Raw genomic sequence first — 18,180 nt, 5'->3', positions numbered from 1 at the left:
AAAAGGATTTGGAGTCTCTGTACACAGAGAGCTGTTACCCTTCCCTTTATAGTTATGACAGGCCCATACCAGACTAAAACCTCAAGATGCTTTCCCATACAAAGAAGACAAACACATGGCTAAAGCACAATAGAAATTTGCATTCAAATACTGTCTTGCGCATCAAATCCAAATGATTTGGCTCTGGTAGCTGGAGTAAGTAGCAGCATTGTGTTTATTGAGAGATTTGTCAATTTGATTTGGGGAGCTTGATTTGTGGAGCTTGCAGGGGACTATTCCGTTCAATCCTACAGAACCTACAGAGCCTGAGAGTCTAAAGTTGGCACTCCTATTATGGCAATCTCTCCATCTATGTAGCTTCACTGGTATCCTCCCTTCCCAAATATTATTAGTAAGGTCCCTCTATGGCCTATTAATAGCAACTACAGAGGCAACAGAGATGAACTAAAACTGTTCCAAGTTGCATTAACTCCTGCCTAGATTTTAGGGCAGAAACACAATACGTCTGCAGGGAACAGACCCACTAAGTGGCATGTCCCCTCCACTGTTCACCTCTTTCCTACTCTGCTCACTGCATACCTTAGCGCCATTTGCTCTCCTTGCCAGAGGTTTCCAGAGGGTTAAGGAGCAAAGGCATTCAATGCCAGAGAGGCAGCACCCCCCCCCCCACTTATACATGGGCAGGAGGAGAATAGCACTAGCCTTTTTTTAAAGCAATAGGTTCAGAGTCATCTTCTTTGGAAATCAATATGAAATTTCTCCCCCTCATGTACTTCAGGATCTGGCCCAATGTTTGTACTGGTTGCAAACTCTTGTTCTAATTGACATTACAGTGCTCTCCATGGCACTGGCCTGGTCCACACTACCCCCCCACTTCGGACTAAGGTACGCAAATTCAGCTACGTTAATAACGTAGCTGAATTCGAAGTACCTTAGTCCGAACTTACCGCGGGTCCAGATGCTGCAGGCAGGCTCCCCCGTCGATGCCGCGTACTCCTCTCACCGAGCTGGAGTACCGGCGTCGACGGTGAGCACTTCCGGGATCGATCCGGGATCGATTTATCGCGTCTAGACAAGACGCGATAAATCGATCCCAGAACATCGATTGCCTGCCGTCGGACCCGGAGGTAAGTGTAGACGTACCCACTGTCTCAACTTGGCTAGACTCATGGAGAAGAAATAAGTGCCATGTGTGAAAAGGAGTTATTGCTTAAATGTCAGCTCTAGCTACAGCTCACTATATACAGTTTGTCCCTCACTAAGAAGGAGACAACCATTTCAATCATTTCAGAAATTAAATGAAATAAAGGGCCAAAAGATTAAGATGAAGTGCCAGCTTTTATCCAGGAATTCTTAATCCTTCCTTTGTTGCCCTTGGCTAGCAGTTCATTTGGAGCGAGTTACAAGATGCTGTCGGGATTTTGGCCTCTCTGCTGGGCAAATATAGCTTTATTAAAGCACTTACCAAAGAAAACAAAAACAAACCCCTCCAAATTATTTTTGGGCAAATGAAACAAAGATGCAAAAGAGGTGGGACAAAAGTAATAGTTGAAGACAGAAGTAGTGAAACTAGGACTCAGAGAGAGGGACCAGTGCTGTGAATCTGTTACTTTTAATATGCCTCACGTATTCCACATATTGCTTAGTTCACCCTTACTTATTCTCTGACCCTTTCCTTTTTTAAAGAGAAGTTATGTATTTTGACATAGGAGAACACCTATTGTGAAAAGCTAACATCCACAATATCAGAAAACCTTCTTCTACTGCAAAGTTTTCCTGTGGCAAGATAGATAAACATGCAACGTAACCTTAATTCAGTCACTAAAAATTATGCTTGCCCAACATCTGAAGCCACGCATTTACAAACTGGTGTCACAAGTGACATCCTACTCAAAAAGCTTCTGCAAGTAAAATAAATGGGATTTAATCTGCCGTAAAACAGATTGAATTTATTATTCTTGAGAAAAGCATACAGTTCTGACGTTGAATTACAACTCCTTTGCTTTTAAAACAGGCAGTCCTCAACCTTGCCAAATCCTATTTGCAATCTTGCATGAAGCAATAAAGTCAGATATGTGCTATATGGCCAAACTAGCTGCAGCTGGATATTATTATCTGAACATTGATGGTGCTCTGGGTTCTCTACAGACACTGAGGAAGATACGTTCCCTGTCCAAGGAAAGTTAGAATCTAAACAAAATAGCCAACAACTAAATAAGCCAGGCAGGAAACCCCTGGCAAACTGGGCATGGAGCTACATGAATGAATAATGCGTGAAGTATTCCCCAAGGGGAATACAATTAAGAGCCAGTGAGATGCTAAACCTCACCTTCTATTACATACCAATTTTTATCACTGGTGAGCACTGCATATAGCAGCGGTGGGCAACCTGCCGCCCGTCAGGGTAATCCACTGGTGGGCTGTGAGACAGTTTGTTTGCATTGACCATCTGCAGGCACAGGCTCCCGCAGCTCCCAGTGGCTGCAGTTCGCCATTCCCAGCCAATGGGAGCTGCAGGAAGTGGTGTGGACGGTCAATGTAAACAAAATGTCTTGAGGCCTGCCAGCGGATTACTCTGACAGGCTGCACGCAGCCCACCAGTGATCTAGACTGTTTTTAAATGTTCTGGATGTATAACTTGAAGAGGCTTACATGCACTATATGCAAAAAGAGGGCTTGCTGTAATATATTACTATTAGCTCCCAAGTCAATGTCTTTTCAGACAAATCATGTCATGGAAGTAACACGTGTCTCTTTTATAGAACTTGTTAAATGACAATACACCTCTACCCTGATATAACACGGATTCGGATATAACGCGGTAAAGCAGTGCTCCGGTGGGGCGGGGCTGCGCACTCCGGCAGATCAAAGCAAGTTCGATATAACGCGGTTTCACCTATAACGCGGTAAGATTTTTTGGCTCCTGAGGACAGCGTTATATCAAGGTAGAGGTGTATATTCTTTTTCATGTTTTAGATTTGTATTTTGAATTTCTCTCCCCCTCCCCTTCACCCCTTTACTTACGTTCTTTAAGCCTCAGGCTCATTTCTCTTTGACCTTGACAACACACTAGTGTTTTGCATTCTTGTTTATGATCACATAAAACACTATGGATCACTTAAAGTTTTACATCCCTTTTTTACCCCATTGTTGTTAAGACCAGGGCCGGCTCTGGCTTTTTGGCCACCCCAAGCAAAAAAAAAAAAAACCTGCGGTGCGGCCGGCACGCGGGCGGAGCGGGCGGGAGAGAGGAAGAGAGAGAGAAGGGGGCGGCCAGGGCTACAGCAGGGGCACTGCCACGCGGCCCCTCCCGCTGTGCCGCCTCCTGCTGTGAGGGCTCCGCTCCGGTCGGCGGGGAGGGAAGGAAGAGGACTGCCCTGCAGGGCGCTCTGGTTCTCCGCGCCACCGCCCCCTACAGGGCGGCCAGAGCGGAACAACAACAACAAAAAAAGCGGCCGTGCCGCCCTAGAATTGGGCAGAATGCCGCCTCGAACAATCTGCCGCCCCAAGCACCAGCTTGCTCAGCTGGTGCCTGGAGCCGGCCCTGGTTAAGACAACCAGAAAAAAGAACTATTTCTATTAAATACATCAATAAATTTTTCTTTGATTTCTTCAGATGTGATAGGAAACATATGAAAAAAAAGGCTTTTTAAGATACTGTGCCTTCTGAGATATACCAAAATGTAGATTTCTACCTCAGGATTGTGAGAGCTTCTTTCATTCACACAGTCATCAAACACTGAATTTCTTCATAAATAAATATTGCACGGACATATTTTATAACATTTGTTTAGCTTCCTTTTTTTATACCAGCTCTCTAGTTTCGGGTTATATCAAGATTTAAAAGATGTAGTTCTTCTAGTTTTAGAATACCTAAATGTCATAATTTATTGCTAATGTTATGCATGAACAAGCCAAAGGTTTTGGTATTGACAGCTAAAGCTGAAGGAATAAATGGGAATAAAATTAAGGCACACAAATAACTTTTCATAAATAATCTAGCCAAATGCTCAGTGGTATGCTATGCACTAAAACATTTTTGTTGTCTGTCATCTAAGACTCTTTATATGCACTTCAGTGTTAACATTAGGTAAAAATATAAAATAGGAAAAGAACTGACATTCCTTCATCTATTTTTACAATCCTTTGAAGTTGTTAAGTGTTCTCCACCTTTCTAAATAATTGTATTTCCAACTAATTCGTTGGTCTCTTAGTTATCTCTCCTCAATAGTGTTCTGAAGAAGAGTTTGATTAATAAAGGACCTCAGAGGGAATGCTAGACACCTATCATCAGTTTTAAAATAATTTGGAAGGGATAAGTACAGTTTAAATGAATCCTGAACCATATAAAAACTTTAATGGCAGAGTGCACTAATTCACACTTTTCAGTTGAATACCATGGCAAAAATGTAACATTATTTAAACGATATAACTGGCTTCAGAACAATAGGAACTAGAATAAATCAGGCACCTACAATATGGTACTTATTAGGAAAAAGGACAATGACACTAATGGATACACATTCATCACTAGCACATGTGAAAACATCTCCAGCACAGAGGTGATAGAGTACAACAATTTACTCTCTATTCCCATGGATTTCAATAACAGTTACACTGAGATTAATTAGCCAGAGGCTGTTTTAGATATGCCTTCTTTGCTTCCTCTCCTAGTCTTTCAAAAAGAGATCCCGTACAGGATGTAGAACGGATTTTACTAATTACAGATATTTCACGAAGGTATTTCACGAATCACTGTGATTGGATCATTCCATGAACTGAAAAGTCATCTTGCAACAGAAGTACAAATCAAACTAATCTATCTGTACTACACAAGCTTGGAGGAATATTATGGAGCTGGAGAGCCCCCACAGCAATTCAAGTTTCTATGAAATGTTTAGATACTATTGAATCTGCATTTTCCACTGCAATTTTTTTACACTATTTTAGTGTTAAGCATCTGGGGGGAGGGATAGCTCAGTGGTTTGAGCATTGGCCTGCTAAACGCAGGGTTGTGAGCTCAATCCTTGAGGGGGCCATTTAGGGATTTGGGGCAAAAATCTGTCTGGGGATTGGACTAAATGACCTCCTGAGGTCCCTTCCAACCCTGATATTCTATGATATTTGAGGTAGGAACAGTGTTTTGCAAAGTAATTTCTTTAAACTAGTATTCATTTTTCAGTGGGACACAGTCTTGTACTGTCTCTTTCAGAAGCCTTATCTTCATCCCTGTATTAACAACAAATGTCTTGGTCTAAAAGGTTAAGACTTTCTCAAAGCTGAATGCAATTTTGAACTATGTGACTCCCACAGAGTTTGGTTAAAACTATGCACAATGTTTGAAAATGTACTCCAAAGGTGGAAATGTGGTGACATTTATTCATACAAAATATTTTCACCCTGCTAAGAGAGGTCTTGCTTAGCAGACAGAGGGCGCTCACTAGAAACAAACCAACACACTGAGAACTGCTAAAAGAGAGAAAAGATTCTTTGATTAATTGTAACATTCTCTCTAATAACCGGGAGGTAGATTTAAACCTTCTAGACCAATAATATTTAATATTATAAAAGCTACTTTTATTGTCAGTAAAACCTTCATAAAACACCACTACTATACCACCATATTCTGAATGCATATATGGTCACGAGTGCTTATGAGAGAACAGGGTCTCAGTAACAGTGTTCTCTTGAAGTAAAATTATTCTTTTTAAAACTTCTAGTATGTTTTCAGATGACCAATAAGACTTCTCCTTACAGATGTCTCTACAGCTTGTTTACTACTGGAAAATCACTTGCCTGTCGAAAAATTGCAACACTACCTTACGATTCTTGTCCCAGAAAACTCTGGTCATAGTATAGAATCTATGAAGCAGGGAGCAGCCAGCATTACACTTGCTTACTTCATGATTACAGTTAAACTACATTATATGTAGAAGGACAGTTCATCAAAATTCATATGGCAATAGAGATGACAGTGATGAGAAGCCAAGATAGATTCATGTGTCACACACACACACACCCCCTTCAGATATCATTGTCAAATAAAAATCTTGCTGAGAAATGCTCTGTCACAGCAATGGTACACAAACATTTTTCTCAGACACCTAAAGGCTTCCTGCCATAATAGTTGTAGGTCAGAAATTTGCTCTGATAAATTCCATACTGAGACAAAAGCTAATTATCTAGAAAACTACCCAAGAATGCAATTTCCCCTTTACACAACATATCAATCCACTTGGAGATGAGCAACAGCTTTGGTGGATTGCAGTTCAGAGAAAGGTTCACCTTCATCAAGTACCCACTGATAGTTTTAAAATTCAAAGTTGTTTACAAGATTTAAGGTCAGAAAAATAAAGTACATTTGAAAAGAAATAATTATTTGATTTTTTAATCAATACCTCAAACTGCCATTGTTGGATTTTACCAAGAAGAAAGGGGACTTATTGACATTGAATTCAAGAACTAATGATGGAGGATGACTAACACTTGCAGCAACTCAGAGGCTAAGGCTTCAAAACAAAAACAAAACAAAAAAAGATTTTTTAGTTTTACTGTATCCAGATTTCTAGAAATTTCAACTAACTCATGTTCTGAAGCAATGTTCCCTTTCTAGTCAACAGGCTATAATATGAAAAAATTATAATATTGTCATTCTTCGGTATGGCCATTTTGTACAGTTAAATGGAGCTGCCTCATGCAATAAAACACAAGTTAAGAAATCTGTCAAGTCACATCTAAAAGGTGAAAGTTAATAGGTTTTTACTGGGGAGAATAAAGCCTACAGAAAAAAATATGTTTTCAACATTACTAATTTGCAGCATTTCAGAAAGATGCACCAATTCAAACATTTTATTAGTGGAAAAGCATGAGAGAGATTTTACCTTTTTCTTCTTCTTAATATAAAATATATTTCACCCTTCATCCATAGTAACACACAAGCTAACCACAAAAACCTAACTAAACAAGCAGTGCTCAATGAATGAGCAAACTATAACAACTAAACTGATCTTTTCTGGGTACAACTGGTCAAACAGGTTTTGTTTCTTTATATTTTCCTCTCGTTTAATTTCTACATAGTCACAATCTTAAACCACTGGATCTTACCTCTGTCACTGAAGTCATCCACAAGAATGATTTCAGCTATAAGGATGTCTGGAGTCCGGTTGACAATGCTGTATATGGTTCGCAAGAGTGAAGTCCATCCTTCGTTATGAAATGGGATAATTATGCTAGTATTTGGCAACTTTTCCAAGTATACCTTGTGCTTACAGCTGAGAAGGGGGGGAAAAAAAGGAGGAGTATAAGAACACAGAAGAGTAGAATGGATTCAGTATATACAACTCAACTGTTTGCTCTGTTCAGCCATCACATTTTGTGGTGTGAAATGACTCAGTATATCCAAACAGTGTCTTTAACTCTATAATCAATCACATCATTAATTAAATTATGTATTTAATTAAATAGCATTAACTACCGACACAGTACCTGCCATGAAACTAATATTCAATAACTACTGGGTCCTTTTTTATTCAAGTACTCAATAGCAAGGATTTTACAAATATAACACCTTAAATTAGAAAAAATGAAGGTACAATAGTGTAATGCTGATGTAAACCCAGAAGTAGATTATGTGGCTTCAGTGGGAATTCTTCCTGAGTAACTAGTAGAGGATGTGCATTCTAAATACTATTTCTCTTTATAAGGATATATTTACTCAAAATATTTTTGAAATATCATATTAAAAGAAGAATTTGAATGATCCTTTTATTATCCAAAGCAAAGAAGAATTGTAAAATTAGTTCTTTACTCAAAAAGGCAAAACTGGTAGACAACGAAAAGTTATTTTACTAGATAGTATATATTCAAACAAAGACTTATGCAAGTACAACTCCAGCTCTACTTCTAAATATTCAATACAATGGATGCCATTAAATGAAAAGTGTTAAAAAAAACGTGTCTCTGGATATCAACACTAATCTTTTGCTAACTGCAAAGGCAAAAGTATTTCAGAACTGTTAATCAACAACTGCATTTATATAATGCCATCCAGTAAAATACATACTTAAAAGCTTATCATTTTGCAACAATGTCTAAAAGCCCCTTAATTCTGAGATAAACTTTCAAACCACATAATGTCTGGAGTGGATAGTTACACTACATTTAGTGGGCTATAGAGCCTTTTATCTAGAGGTCAGTGTTTCAAATTCAGCTCCAGTCAACAGTGATGCAAAGTCATTATGATCCAATATCTTTTTAGTAATCCATGGGAAAGAGTTGGTGACCTCAGCCCAGCCCCTAATGGATGTTCAGATCATAATTGGCATGCCTTCTTATCCATTGCAGCAAAGAAGCCAAAGATTGAATAAGTATGGTGCCTGATTCATCCTCTCACACAGAACTCTTCGGTTAATACCCTCTGGTCCCGGTGAATTATTACTGTTTAATTTAATCAATTTGTTCCAAGAACATCCTCTATTGACACCTCAATCTGGGGCAGTTCCTCAGATTTGTCACGTAAAAAGAATGGCTCAGATATGAGAATCTCCCTCACATTCTTTGTAGTGAAGAGAGAGGCAGAGAAGCTAAATATATTATTTGCAACAGCCTTATTTTCCTTGAGTGCTCCGTTAGCACCTCAATTGTCCAGTGGCCCCACGGATTGTTTGGCAGGCTTCCTGCTTCTGACGTAGTTCACAAAAATTTTGCTGTAGGTTTTTGACTTCTGTTTGTTGCTCTTCAAATTCTTTTTGGCCTGCCTAATTACACTTTTATACGTGACTTACCAGAGTTTATGTGCCTTTCTATTTTCCTCAGTCGGATTTGACTTCCAATTTTTGAAAGATGTCTTTTTGTCTCTAATGGCTTCTTTTACTCTGCTGTTTAGCTATGGAGGTATTGTTTTGGTACTCTTACTTTTTTAAAAAAATTGGCACACACAATTAGTTTGAGCTTCTATTATGGTATTTTTTTTAAAGTTGCCATGCAGCTTGCAAGCATGTCACTCTTGTGACTGTTCCTTTTGATTTCTGTTTAGCCTTATCCTTACATCAGTAGTAATTGCAGAAGAGAGTCTATTAGTGTTCTTTGAACAATATAATGAAACTTGGTTTGGGCCTTATATTTTCCAGAAAACATTATTTAAAAACCCCAACAGTCTTGGGAACAGATTCGAGACAACTTTCATTATCACATTCTCCTCACAAGTATCAGTGACATTGAGAAGCACTCTTAACTGTTAGCTCAGGTACAGCCAGCTCTTAATTTTTTCATTGCCATATAAACAAACAAGTACTCTTTCTTCTGCAACCCCCCCATAACTTCACTGGAGGAGAAAGAAATTGGGATGGAGTGGCAGTAGTTGCTATAGCTACAGATACTATTGTGAAGAACACAAATAATAAATACAAGTATCAATGCCATTGAGAAGCTTAATCCTCAGAACAGGTGGTGTGATAAATGACGCAGGGGTAGCTCCCTTTTATGGATACCCAGCCAGCCAGTTAGCTGTAAAATCCCTCTTGGTGTCTGTTCTATGCTTGCTTTACCTACAAAGGGTTAACAAGTCCACAGGTAAAAGAAAAGGAATAGGCACCTGACCAAAAGAGCCAATGGGAAGGCTAGAACTTTTTAAAATTGGGAAAGAAGCTTTCCCTTTGTTTCTGTTGTGTCTCTCTGGAAAAGAGGGGAACAGAGGGCAGCAGGAATGCTGTGTAAAGCTTTAAGCCAGGTATGAGAAATCATCAGATCATAACTAGAATTACTTATTTGAAACCCCCCAAATAAGTAAGTAAATTAGGAATCAGAGGGGTAGCCATGTTAGTCTGGATCTGTAAAAAGCGACAAAGAGTCCTGTGCCACAGGACTCTTTGTTGCTTTTTAAATTAGGAATGTTTAGATAGACGCGATCAGGTTTATTTCTTATTTTGGCATGTGGATCTCCTCTGTGCTAACCCCAGATGCTTTTGTTTGTTTGTAACCTTAAAGCTGAACCCCGCCAAGAAAGCTATTTTGGGTGCTTAATTTTTGGAATCGCTCTTTTAAAATCTAGCAAAAGACTAAATTCTAGATGTATTTTTTTTCCTTTTTGCGTTTAATAAAATTTACCTTTTTTAAGAACAGGATTGGAGTTTTGGTGCCCTAGAGGTTTGTGCATGTTGTTTGACTAGCTGGGGGCAACAGCTGATTTCCTTTGTTTTCTTTCTCAGCTCTTCCCCAGAGGGGAGTGTGTGTGAAAGGGCTTGAGAGTACCCCACAGGGAGGAATTCCCAAGTGCTCCTTCCTGGGTCCAAGGGGGGGGGTTTGCATTTAGATGGTGGCAGCGTTTACCAAGCCAAGGTCAGAGAAAAGCTGTAACCTTGAGAGTTTAATACAAGACTGGAGTGGCAAGTATAAATTTTTTAAATCCTTGTGGGTCCCACCTTCTGTACTCGAAGTGCCAGAGTGGGGATTCAGCCTTGACAGGTGGCCTATCACTGGCATTAGTTTTTGTTCATGAAAACAAGAGGTTATGGTAACTAATCATGATATAAAGAAAATATACTTAAAGCTTTACATTCAGAGAGTTCTTAGAAAAATGTGTGTTATCTTCTAATCTGAAAGAGAAAATCTGAAGTTTCATATGTTTAGTGTCCATCATTAAAAGTTTCCAGCCCCTAATAGTTTGCTTTTCTTCATGTCTATGTAATCTAGTTATTTTTAAAAGGCTAAATTACCTGTAATTCTACTTATCTGAAGATATCAGGGTAGATCGTCAGCTGGTAAGAATTGTCATAGCTCCACGGGCTTCTGTGGACCTATGAAAATTTACATCCTGATGCAAGAGGCTTAATCCTGGGTCTCATGCCTCCAGCATAAATCATATAGGAAGCTCTCCTACCTCTTAAGATTTTTGATCCTCAGACATCTGTAGGTTGCTTCAGGGGTCTGCCCTGTTGATTATGTTTCAGCTTCAGGATGAAAGAACCTCCTAATCTTTAATTACATATAAAAATACAGGGCCAGAGTTTATTTGAAATGGATACAAGAGCATCAAATCACTCCTGAACAAGGACTAGATGCAGGACAAATGAGTGCTCCTTCGATGACTCCACTACTCCACTATCATTTCATCATTCAAGCCCCACACTCTGCAGAGAGAAGGGTGAATGAATGAGTGAGAATCCTGGGAGTTGTTGTCCAGAGGGAAGCAGAGTTACATATCTAGAACAGGCTCTTTTACTGTATGGGTCTAACCAGTATCTTGGTGGGACTTGGAACTTTCACTTAGTTATAAGTGATACTATAGTTAAGGTTGCCCAATACTTCCCATTTTAAGACCTGGCTTACAACTGCTTATAATTTTGCTAATCTTTAACAGTTTGAGCTGAAATTTTCCATGCTAGGTGTCTGCCTCCAACTGATATTACTCCCGAGGGCATTCTGTGCCAAAAAATTAAAAATGCTATGCCAAATAGTTAAAAATTCTGCAAACAATATTTTAAAATTCTGCACATTTTATTTGTCAAAATAACACTACATAATCATGCCAGCTTCAATTATTTTGGTAATTTATTTCAAAACACCTGTCAGCAAGTATGTCTGTAACAATACAGACACACACACAAATTCCCCCGGACTACAGCGTTAAAGAACCCAGTTCCTGTTTCTCTGCCCTCTCCCCCCCCACCCCCGAAGATCCCAGCTGGGGTGGGGGCAGTCACCCACAAACCCTCCCCCCCAAGCCACCTTCAGGAGCCCCCAGCCAATGCACCCAAACCTCCTCCTTCCCAGAGCTCAGCCACGCCCCCCCAGCCCAGATACCCGCATCCCATCTCCCCCCAATCCTAGCTGCGCCCCCCCCCCTTTCCCAGACACCCGTCCTTCTCCACCCCCAGAGCCCAGGGATCCAGAGGGAGAAACTGCCTGATGCTCAGTCCCCAGGCTTGCACAGAGTTCCCTGCGTGCTGCCCTCTCCTTCCCTCACGGCATGCTGGGAACTCCAGCTGCCAGGAACCATCTAGCTCACTCTCCCTCCTTCCAGCAGTGTCTTCTATGTGCAAACTGGGCTCTGCTGGGTCCAGCAGACCCTAGTGGTGGCTAGCAGCACTGCAGCTCATTTCTGTGGGGGGAAAGGAAATTCTGAGCGCACATTAATTTCAGCAAAATTCCACATTGCGCAGTGGTGCAGAATTCCCCCAGGAGTATGATATATATCTATATATAAAGTAGCATCTAAAGTGATTCAACTATTTCTGAGAATTGGATAAGGGAAAATATTAAACTGTTTGGAAATTTTCTGACAGAAAATTTTTCCATTGGAAGATGCCAATTAATCCAAAACTAAATGTTATGTGAAAACAATGTAAATTTCAATTAAATGTCATTTAGAAAAAACAGGACATTTCAATTTTCCATTTTGCAATGACTTTTCATTTCAATTTTTTATTTTATAGATATAAAATAAGTCAGAATAGGAACATTTTGATTTTATTGAACAAGATATCAAAATGTTTCACTCAACCTGAAACCATTTTTTGGGGAGAGAGAGGAATTTTGTTTTGTGAGAAATTTTGAATTTTTTTGGTTTTGTTCTGTTTTGGAGTAGGAAAAAAAATGAAATCATGGAATTTCTCACAAAAATCCAGTTCCGGGCCAGCTATATTTAAGTTTTACCCAGGTTAAAAAATTATTACAACTTCTTTGTTGGGCAGCTCTAATGCCTCCATACTTTGGAGCAGGGCCTTGACATTTGTCAGAGGGGTCTTCTTGCTATCTGGAATGTACCTTTTGCCATCTCTGTGAAAATTCACCCAAATTTGGCCAAGTTATGAGTTTCTGGAAAAAAAATCACAGTTCATATGTGCTCAATACAGACTTTTTACAGTTTGTCAGCTACAGTATCTGAAGACTCTGACTGACCTAAGATGGACTTTCCCTGAAACTGCTGCATCTGGCAACTAGGATCTATCTAGGTACAGGGTCAGAAGGGTATATAACCAGTAAATCACAGAGCATACACGCACAATGTCTTTGTGTATTAATATATTTAATTATCCTAGTATTTCATTCAATGCACCCACATATGAATAGTCTCTAGAGCACAGGAAGGCGGGACCTGAGCTCATTTTATTTCATAAAAAATATTTGGGAAGTACTGCTGCCCAGATTGTCCCTTTAGAGGAGTCTCACTGACGGATGGTAAATGTAATTCAAGGGATGTATAAAAGAGATAAAGAAGAACCCTGCCTTAAGCACTATAAGTAAGATCAGGGTTAAACCACAAAGAAATGGGAGAATATGAGCTCCGCTTCCTTGGAAATATGTTTTGTAAGACTGAGGAACCAAAACAAGGTTCCTCCCTATGATCTGAATGTAAGCAGAAGAGATTTACTAAGTATGAGTGAAGACATGCAGCTGCTTTTGCCTAAAATCCAGATTGAAAATTTCATAAGTTAGACAGTAGAAACTGCTCTGCCTCAGATAATATAAGCCTTGACATGACCTAACTGTCAGCCAGCCAGGTCATAGCAGTGAAAAATGCAGTTAGACAGCCCTTTAGGTATGGCTTTAACGAGAGTATTTCTCAATGAATTAGCATCAAAGAGACAAAAGTTGAATGGACTTTCTCAGGCCTTTACTTCTGCTTCAAGTAGAACCTCAAGGAGCTTTTAAAGCTCAGAGTGTGGTGAGGGGTCTCCTTGGGATGGGCATGGAAAGAACACGGAGCTCTATTTTACAAAAGAACGTCAGACAAGATTGAAGCACCAACTTATCCATTCAAAGGTTATGTCATCAGCCTGTAATTAATTAAGTGCCTCCTAAACCCATAAGAGCTTTTGTAAGTTTAGTGTCTTTCTCTTGTGAAATCTGTGCTATATTTTGATCCAGGTTCCCTTTGGACTTAGTGCAAATATAAGAACAGCCATACTGGGTCAGCCCAGTATCCTGTCTTCCAATAGTGGCCAATGCCAGATGCCCCAGAGGGAATGAACAGAACAGGTAATCATCAAGTGATCCATCCCATGTGGCCCATTCCCAGCTTCTGGCAAACAGAGGATACTGACACCATCCCTGCCATCTTGGCTAATAGCCACTGATTGACTTATCCTCCATGAATTTATATAGTTCTTTTTTGAACCCTGTTATAGTCTTGGCCTTCACAACATTCCCTGGCAAAGAGTTCCACAACTCCATAACCGCAATGGTTGACTGTACGTTGTGTGAAGAAATACTTCCTTCTGTTTGTTTTAAACCTGCTGCCTCTTAATTTCATTTGGTGACCCCTAGTTCATGTGTTATGAAAAAGAGTAAACATTTCCTTATTTACTTTTTCCACACCAGTCATGATTTCATAGATTTCAATCATCTCTTTTCCAAACTAAGTCCCAGTCTTATTAATCTTTCTCATATGGAAGCTGTTCCAGACCCCTGATCATTTATGTTGCCATTTTCTGCACCTTTTCCAGTTCCAATACATCTCTTTTAAGAAGGGTGACCACATATGCACACAGTATTCAAGATGTGGGCGTACCATGGATTTATATAGAGGCAATATAATATTTTCTGTCTTATCTATCCCTTTCTTAATGATTCCCAACATTCTGTTAGCTTTTTTGACAGGTGCTGCACATTGAGTGGATGTTTTCAGACAACTATCCACAATGACTCCAAGATCTCTTTCTTGAGTGGTAACAGCTAATTTAGACCCCATCGTTTCCTATGTATATTTGGGATTATTTTTTCCATTGTGCATTTACTTTGCGTTTATCAACATTGAATTTCATCTACCATTTTTTTTTTGCCCAGTCACCCAGTTTTGTGAGATCCCTTTGTAACTCTTCACTTTGGACTTAACTATCTTGTGTAGTTTTGTATCATCAGCAAATTTTTCCACCTCACTGTTTACCCCTTTTTCTAGATAATTTATGAATATGCTGAATAGTACTGGTCTCAGTAAAGACCCTTGGGGGACACCACTATTTACCTCTCTCCATTCTGAAAACTGACTATTTATTCCTACCCTTTGTTTCCTAGGAGGAGGGATAGCTCAGTGGTTTGAGCATTGGCCTAATAAACCCAAGGTTGTGAGTTCAATCCTTGAGGGGGCCACTTAGGGATCTCAGGCAAAATCAGTACTTGGTCCTGCTAGTGAAGGCAGGGGACTGGACTCAATGACCTTTCAAGGTCCCTTCCAGTTCTAGGAGATAGGCATATCTTTTAACCAGCTACTGATCCATGAGAAGACTTTCTCTCTTATCCCATGATTTACTGAACAGCTTTTGGTGAGGGACCATGTCAAAGGCTTTCTGAAAATCTAAGTACACTGTATCCATTGGATCACCCTTGTCCACATGCTTGTTGACCCTCTCAAATAATTCTAGTAGATTGGAGAGGCATGATTTACCTTTACAAAAAACATGTTGACTCTTCCCCAACAAATCATGTTCATCTATGTGTCTGATAATTCTGTTCTTCACTATAGTTTCAACTAATTTGCCTGATACTGATGTTATGCTTACTGGCCTGTAATTGCCAGGATCATTTCTGGAGACTTTTTAAAAAAATGGCATCACATTAGCTATCCTCCAGTCATCTGATACAGAAGCTGATTTAAACGATATATATACCACCGTTGTTAGTTCAGCAATTTCACATTTGAGTTCCTTCACAACTCTTGAGTGAATATCATCTGGTCCTGGTGACATATTACTGTTTAGTTTATCAATTTGTTCCCAAACTTCCTCTAATGACACCTCAATCTGGGACAGTTCCTCAGATTTGTCACCTAAAAAGAATGGCTCAGATTAGGGAATCTTCCTCACATGCTCAGCCGGGAAGACCAATGCAAATAATTTATTTAGTTCCCCTGTAATGGCTTCTCATCCTTGAGAAGTCTCCAGAACTTTAGCATCTCAGTTGTCCAATGGGCCCCCGGTTGTTTAGCAGGCTTCCTGCTTCTGATGTACTTAAAAAGTATAGAGACAAGCTGCTAAGTGTTCCTCTGAATGTTATTGGGAATCTCTCTGTCCCCTATGTTTTATATGGCTGCCCACCACTATAGTAGTTAAGCAAATTCCATGTAAAATAGATTGAACTCCCTAAAGAACTAAATGGAGTCTCTAGCTCTTCTCCCTTTTCTAGTTATGGAACGATATAAAACTATCCCGAGTATTTATTTTTAAAGGGTTGTGGGAGAGGAGGCGATGTTTGATGTTGCAAATGTCATTCTGTTTATGATGGAAAAGCTGAGCCACCAATCCTTTCTCTTTTTTTTAAAAAAAAACCCAACAACAGCTGCGAGGAGCGGCACCAGGAGCCGCAAACAGGGCTGCTAACAGGGGAGTTTAAGTGGGAGTTTACAGGGGGAGGTGGAAGGGGAGGCAGGGGGGTGTGCCTTGTGTCCCCAGGAGCAGCAGGCAGAGACCGTAGCAGCCATGAACCAAGCAGCAGGGGACACAATGCAGATGATTGCATGTTGCAGCTGTGGTATGTACATGGTTCTCGCTGGGGAGCCTGAACAAAGGTATGTTTGCATGAAGTGCCGCCTAATAGACCTGCTAGAGGAAAAGATTAGAGGGCTCCAGATGCAGGTAGATACTATGGTAGAGTTTAGAAGGGGATTCGAGCAGCTAATGGAGCAGAAGCTGGGTGTGGCAGAAGGGGAATGCTCTGGGGTGCAGGAGGAAGCACAGGCTATGGTCTGTGAGGGGGGAAGGTCAGGGGCAGAGCAAGATCAGTGGAAGCATGTGACTGTGAGGAGCAGGCCAAGGAAAAGGAGGGCTAGTGAGGGGGGAATAGAACTCAGGAACAGGTTTGAGTGTTTGGATAACGAGGAGGGGAGGCAGCAGGTGGTAACTGATGGTGGGAGGCAGAGGAAGAAGAGAAGAGCGGCTAGTCCGATAGAGAGAGGGCAGGAGTTGATGGAGACAGCACCAATACCGGGCCCCAGTAGGATAGAGGATGGCACTAGGGGGACTATAAGGGAAAATAGAGAGACACAAGAGGTACAACTACAGGGAACAGGGGATAGATTTGTACAGAGTACTGTCACCAGGCAAAGGCAGGTTTATGTGATTGGAGACTCCTTGCTGAGGAGGTTGGACAGGCCTGTGACCAGAGCAGACCCTGAAAACAGAAGGGTGTGCTGTCTGCCGGGCGCTAAGATAAGGGATGTGGACCTGCGGTTGAAAAGGATCCTAAAAGGAGCAGGTAAGAACCCTTTGATCATCCTTCACGTAGGAACGAACGACACGGCTAGGTTCTCGCTAGAGAGAATTAAGGGAGATTATGCCAGGCTGGGGAAGACGCTTAAGGAAGTGGAGGCTCAGATTATCTTCAGTGGGATTCTGCCTGTTCCTAGAGAAGGACAGCAAAGGGCTGACAGAATTGTGAGGATAAATAGCTGGCTAAGGGAGTGGTGCTATAAGGAGGGCTTTGGGATGTATGGCCACTGGGAGGCTTTCGGGGACAGACAGCTGTTCTCGCGGGATGGACTTCACCTGAGTAGGGAGGGAAATAGACTTCTGGGAGGGAGGCTGGCTCATCTCATCAAAAGGGCTTTAAACTAGGAACTTGGGGGAGACGGTTGGGAGATGTTCAGTTAATCTCCACGCCAGAGTCCAACACTGAAAAGGAGAGGGAGGAGATAAGCACAGACATAGCTAGGGGTAGGGAATTGGACATAAGAAAGAGGGGGCAAATGGACAGCATGGGGTCCGTTCCAAATTGCATGACTAATGGGAGAAAGGATAGACAGCATACGGTAAGATGTTTATACACCAATGCGAGAAGCCTAGGTAACAAAATGGAGGAATTGGAGCTCCTGGTTCAAGAAATGAAACCTGATATCGTAGGAATAACCGAAACGTGGTGGAACGGTAGTCATGACTGGAGTACAGGTATGGAAGGGTATGTGCTGTTTAGGAATGACCGGAAAAAAGGTAAAGGTGGGGGAGTGGCGTTATATGTCAATAATGAGCTAAAATGTAAAGAAATAATAAGTGATGGAATGGATAAGACGGAGTCTGTATGGGCAATAATTACACTGCATAAAAGAACTACTAGAGCCTCCCCCGAGATAGTGCTTGGGGTGTGCTATAGACCGCCGGGATCTAGCCTGGAGGCAGACAGAGAACTACTTAATGTTTTTAGGGAAGTAAAAACTGATAAGAACTGTGTCATCATGGGGGACTTTAACTTCCC

General features: G+C 40.8%; 1 protein-coding gene across 2 annotated transcripts in view; it reads right to left on the bottom strand.

Moving 5' to 3' along the window:
- Positions 1-18,180, bottom strand: part of GALNTL6 (polypeptide N-acetylgalactosaminyltransferase like 6) — a 948,073-nt gene that overhangs the window by 449,525 nt on the left and 480,368 nt on the right. For both annotated transcript variants that reach the window (XM_024194141.1, XM_024194132.1), the window contains one exon: positions 7,105-7,271. In XM_024194141.1, coding sequence (XP_024049909.1) covers positions 7,105-7,271 — 167 coding nt within the window. The remainder of the gene's footprint in view (positions 1-7,104; positions 7,272-18,180) is intronic.

The sequence above is a fragment of the Terrapene carolina genome, unplaced genomic scaffold, assembly GCF_002925995.2.
Source record: "Terrapene carolina triunguis isolate 2854851 unplaced genomic scaffold, T_m_triunguis-2.0 Scaffold66, whole genome shotgun sequence".
In the NCBI taxonomy this organism is placed as follows: domain Eukaryota; kingdom Metazoa; phylum Chordata; order Testudines; family Emydidae; genus Terrapene; species Terrapene triunguis.
Note: the sequence above shows the minus strand (reverse complement) of the source record. Positions and strands in the feature narration are given on the sequence as shown.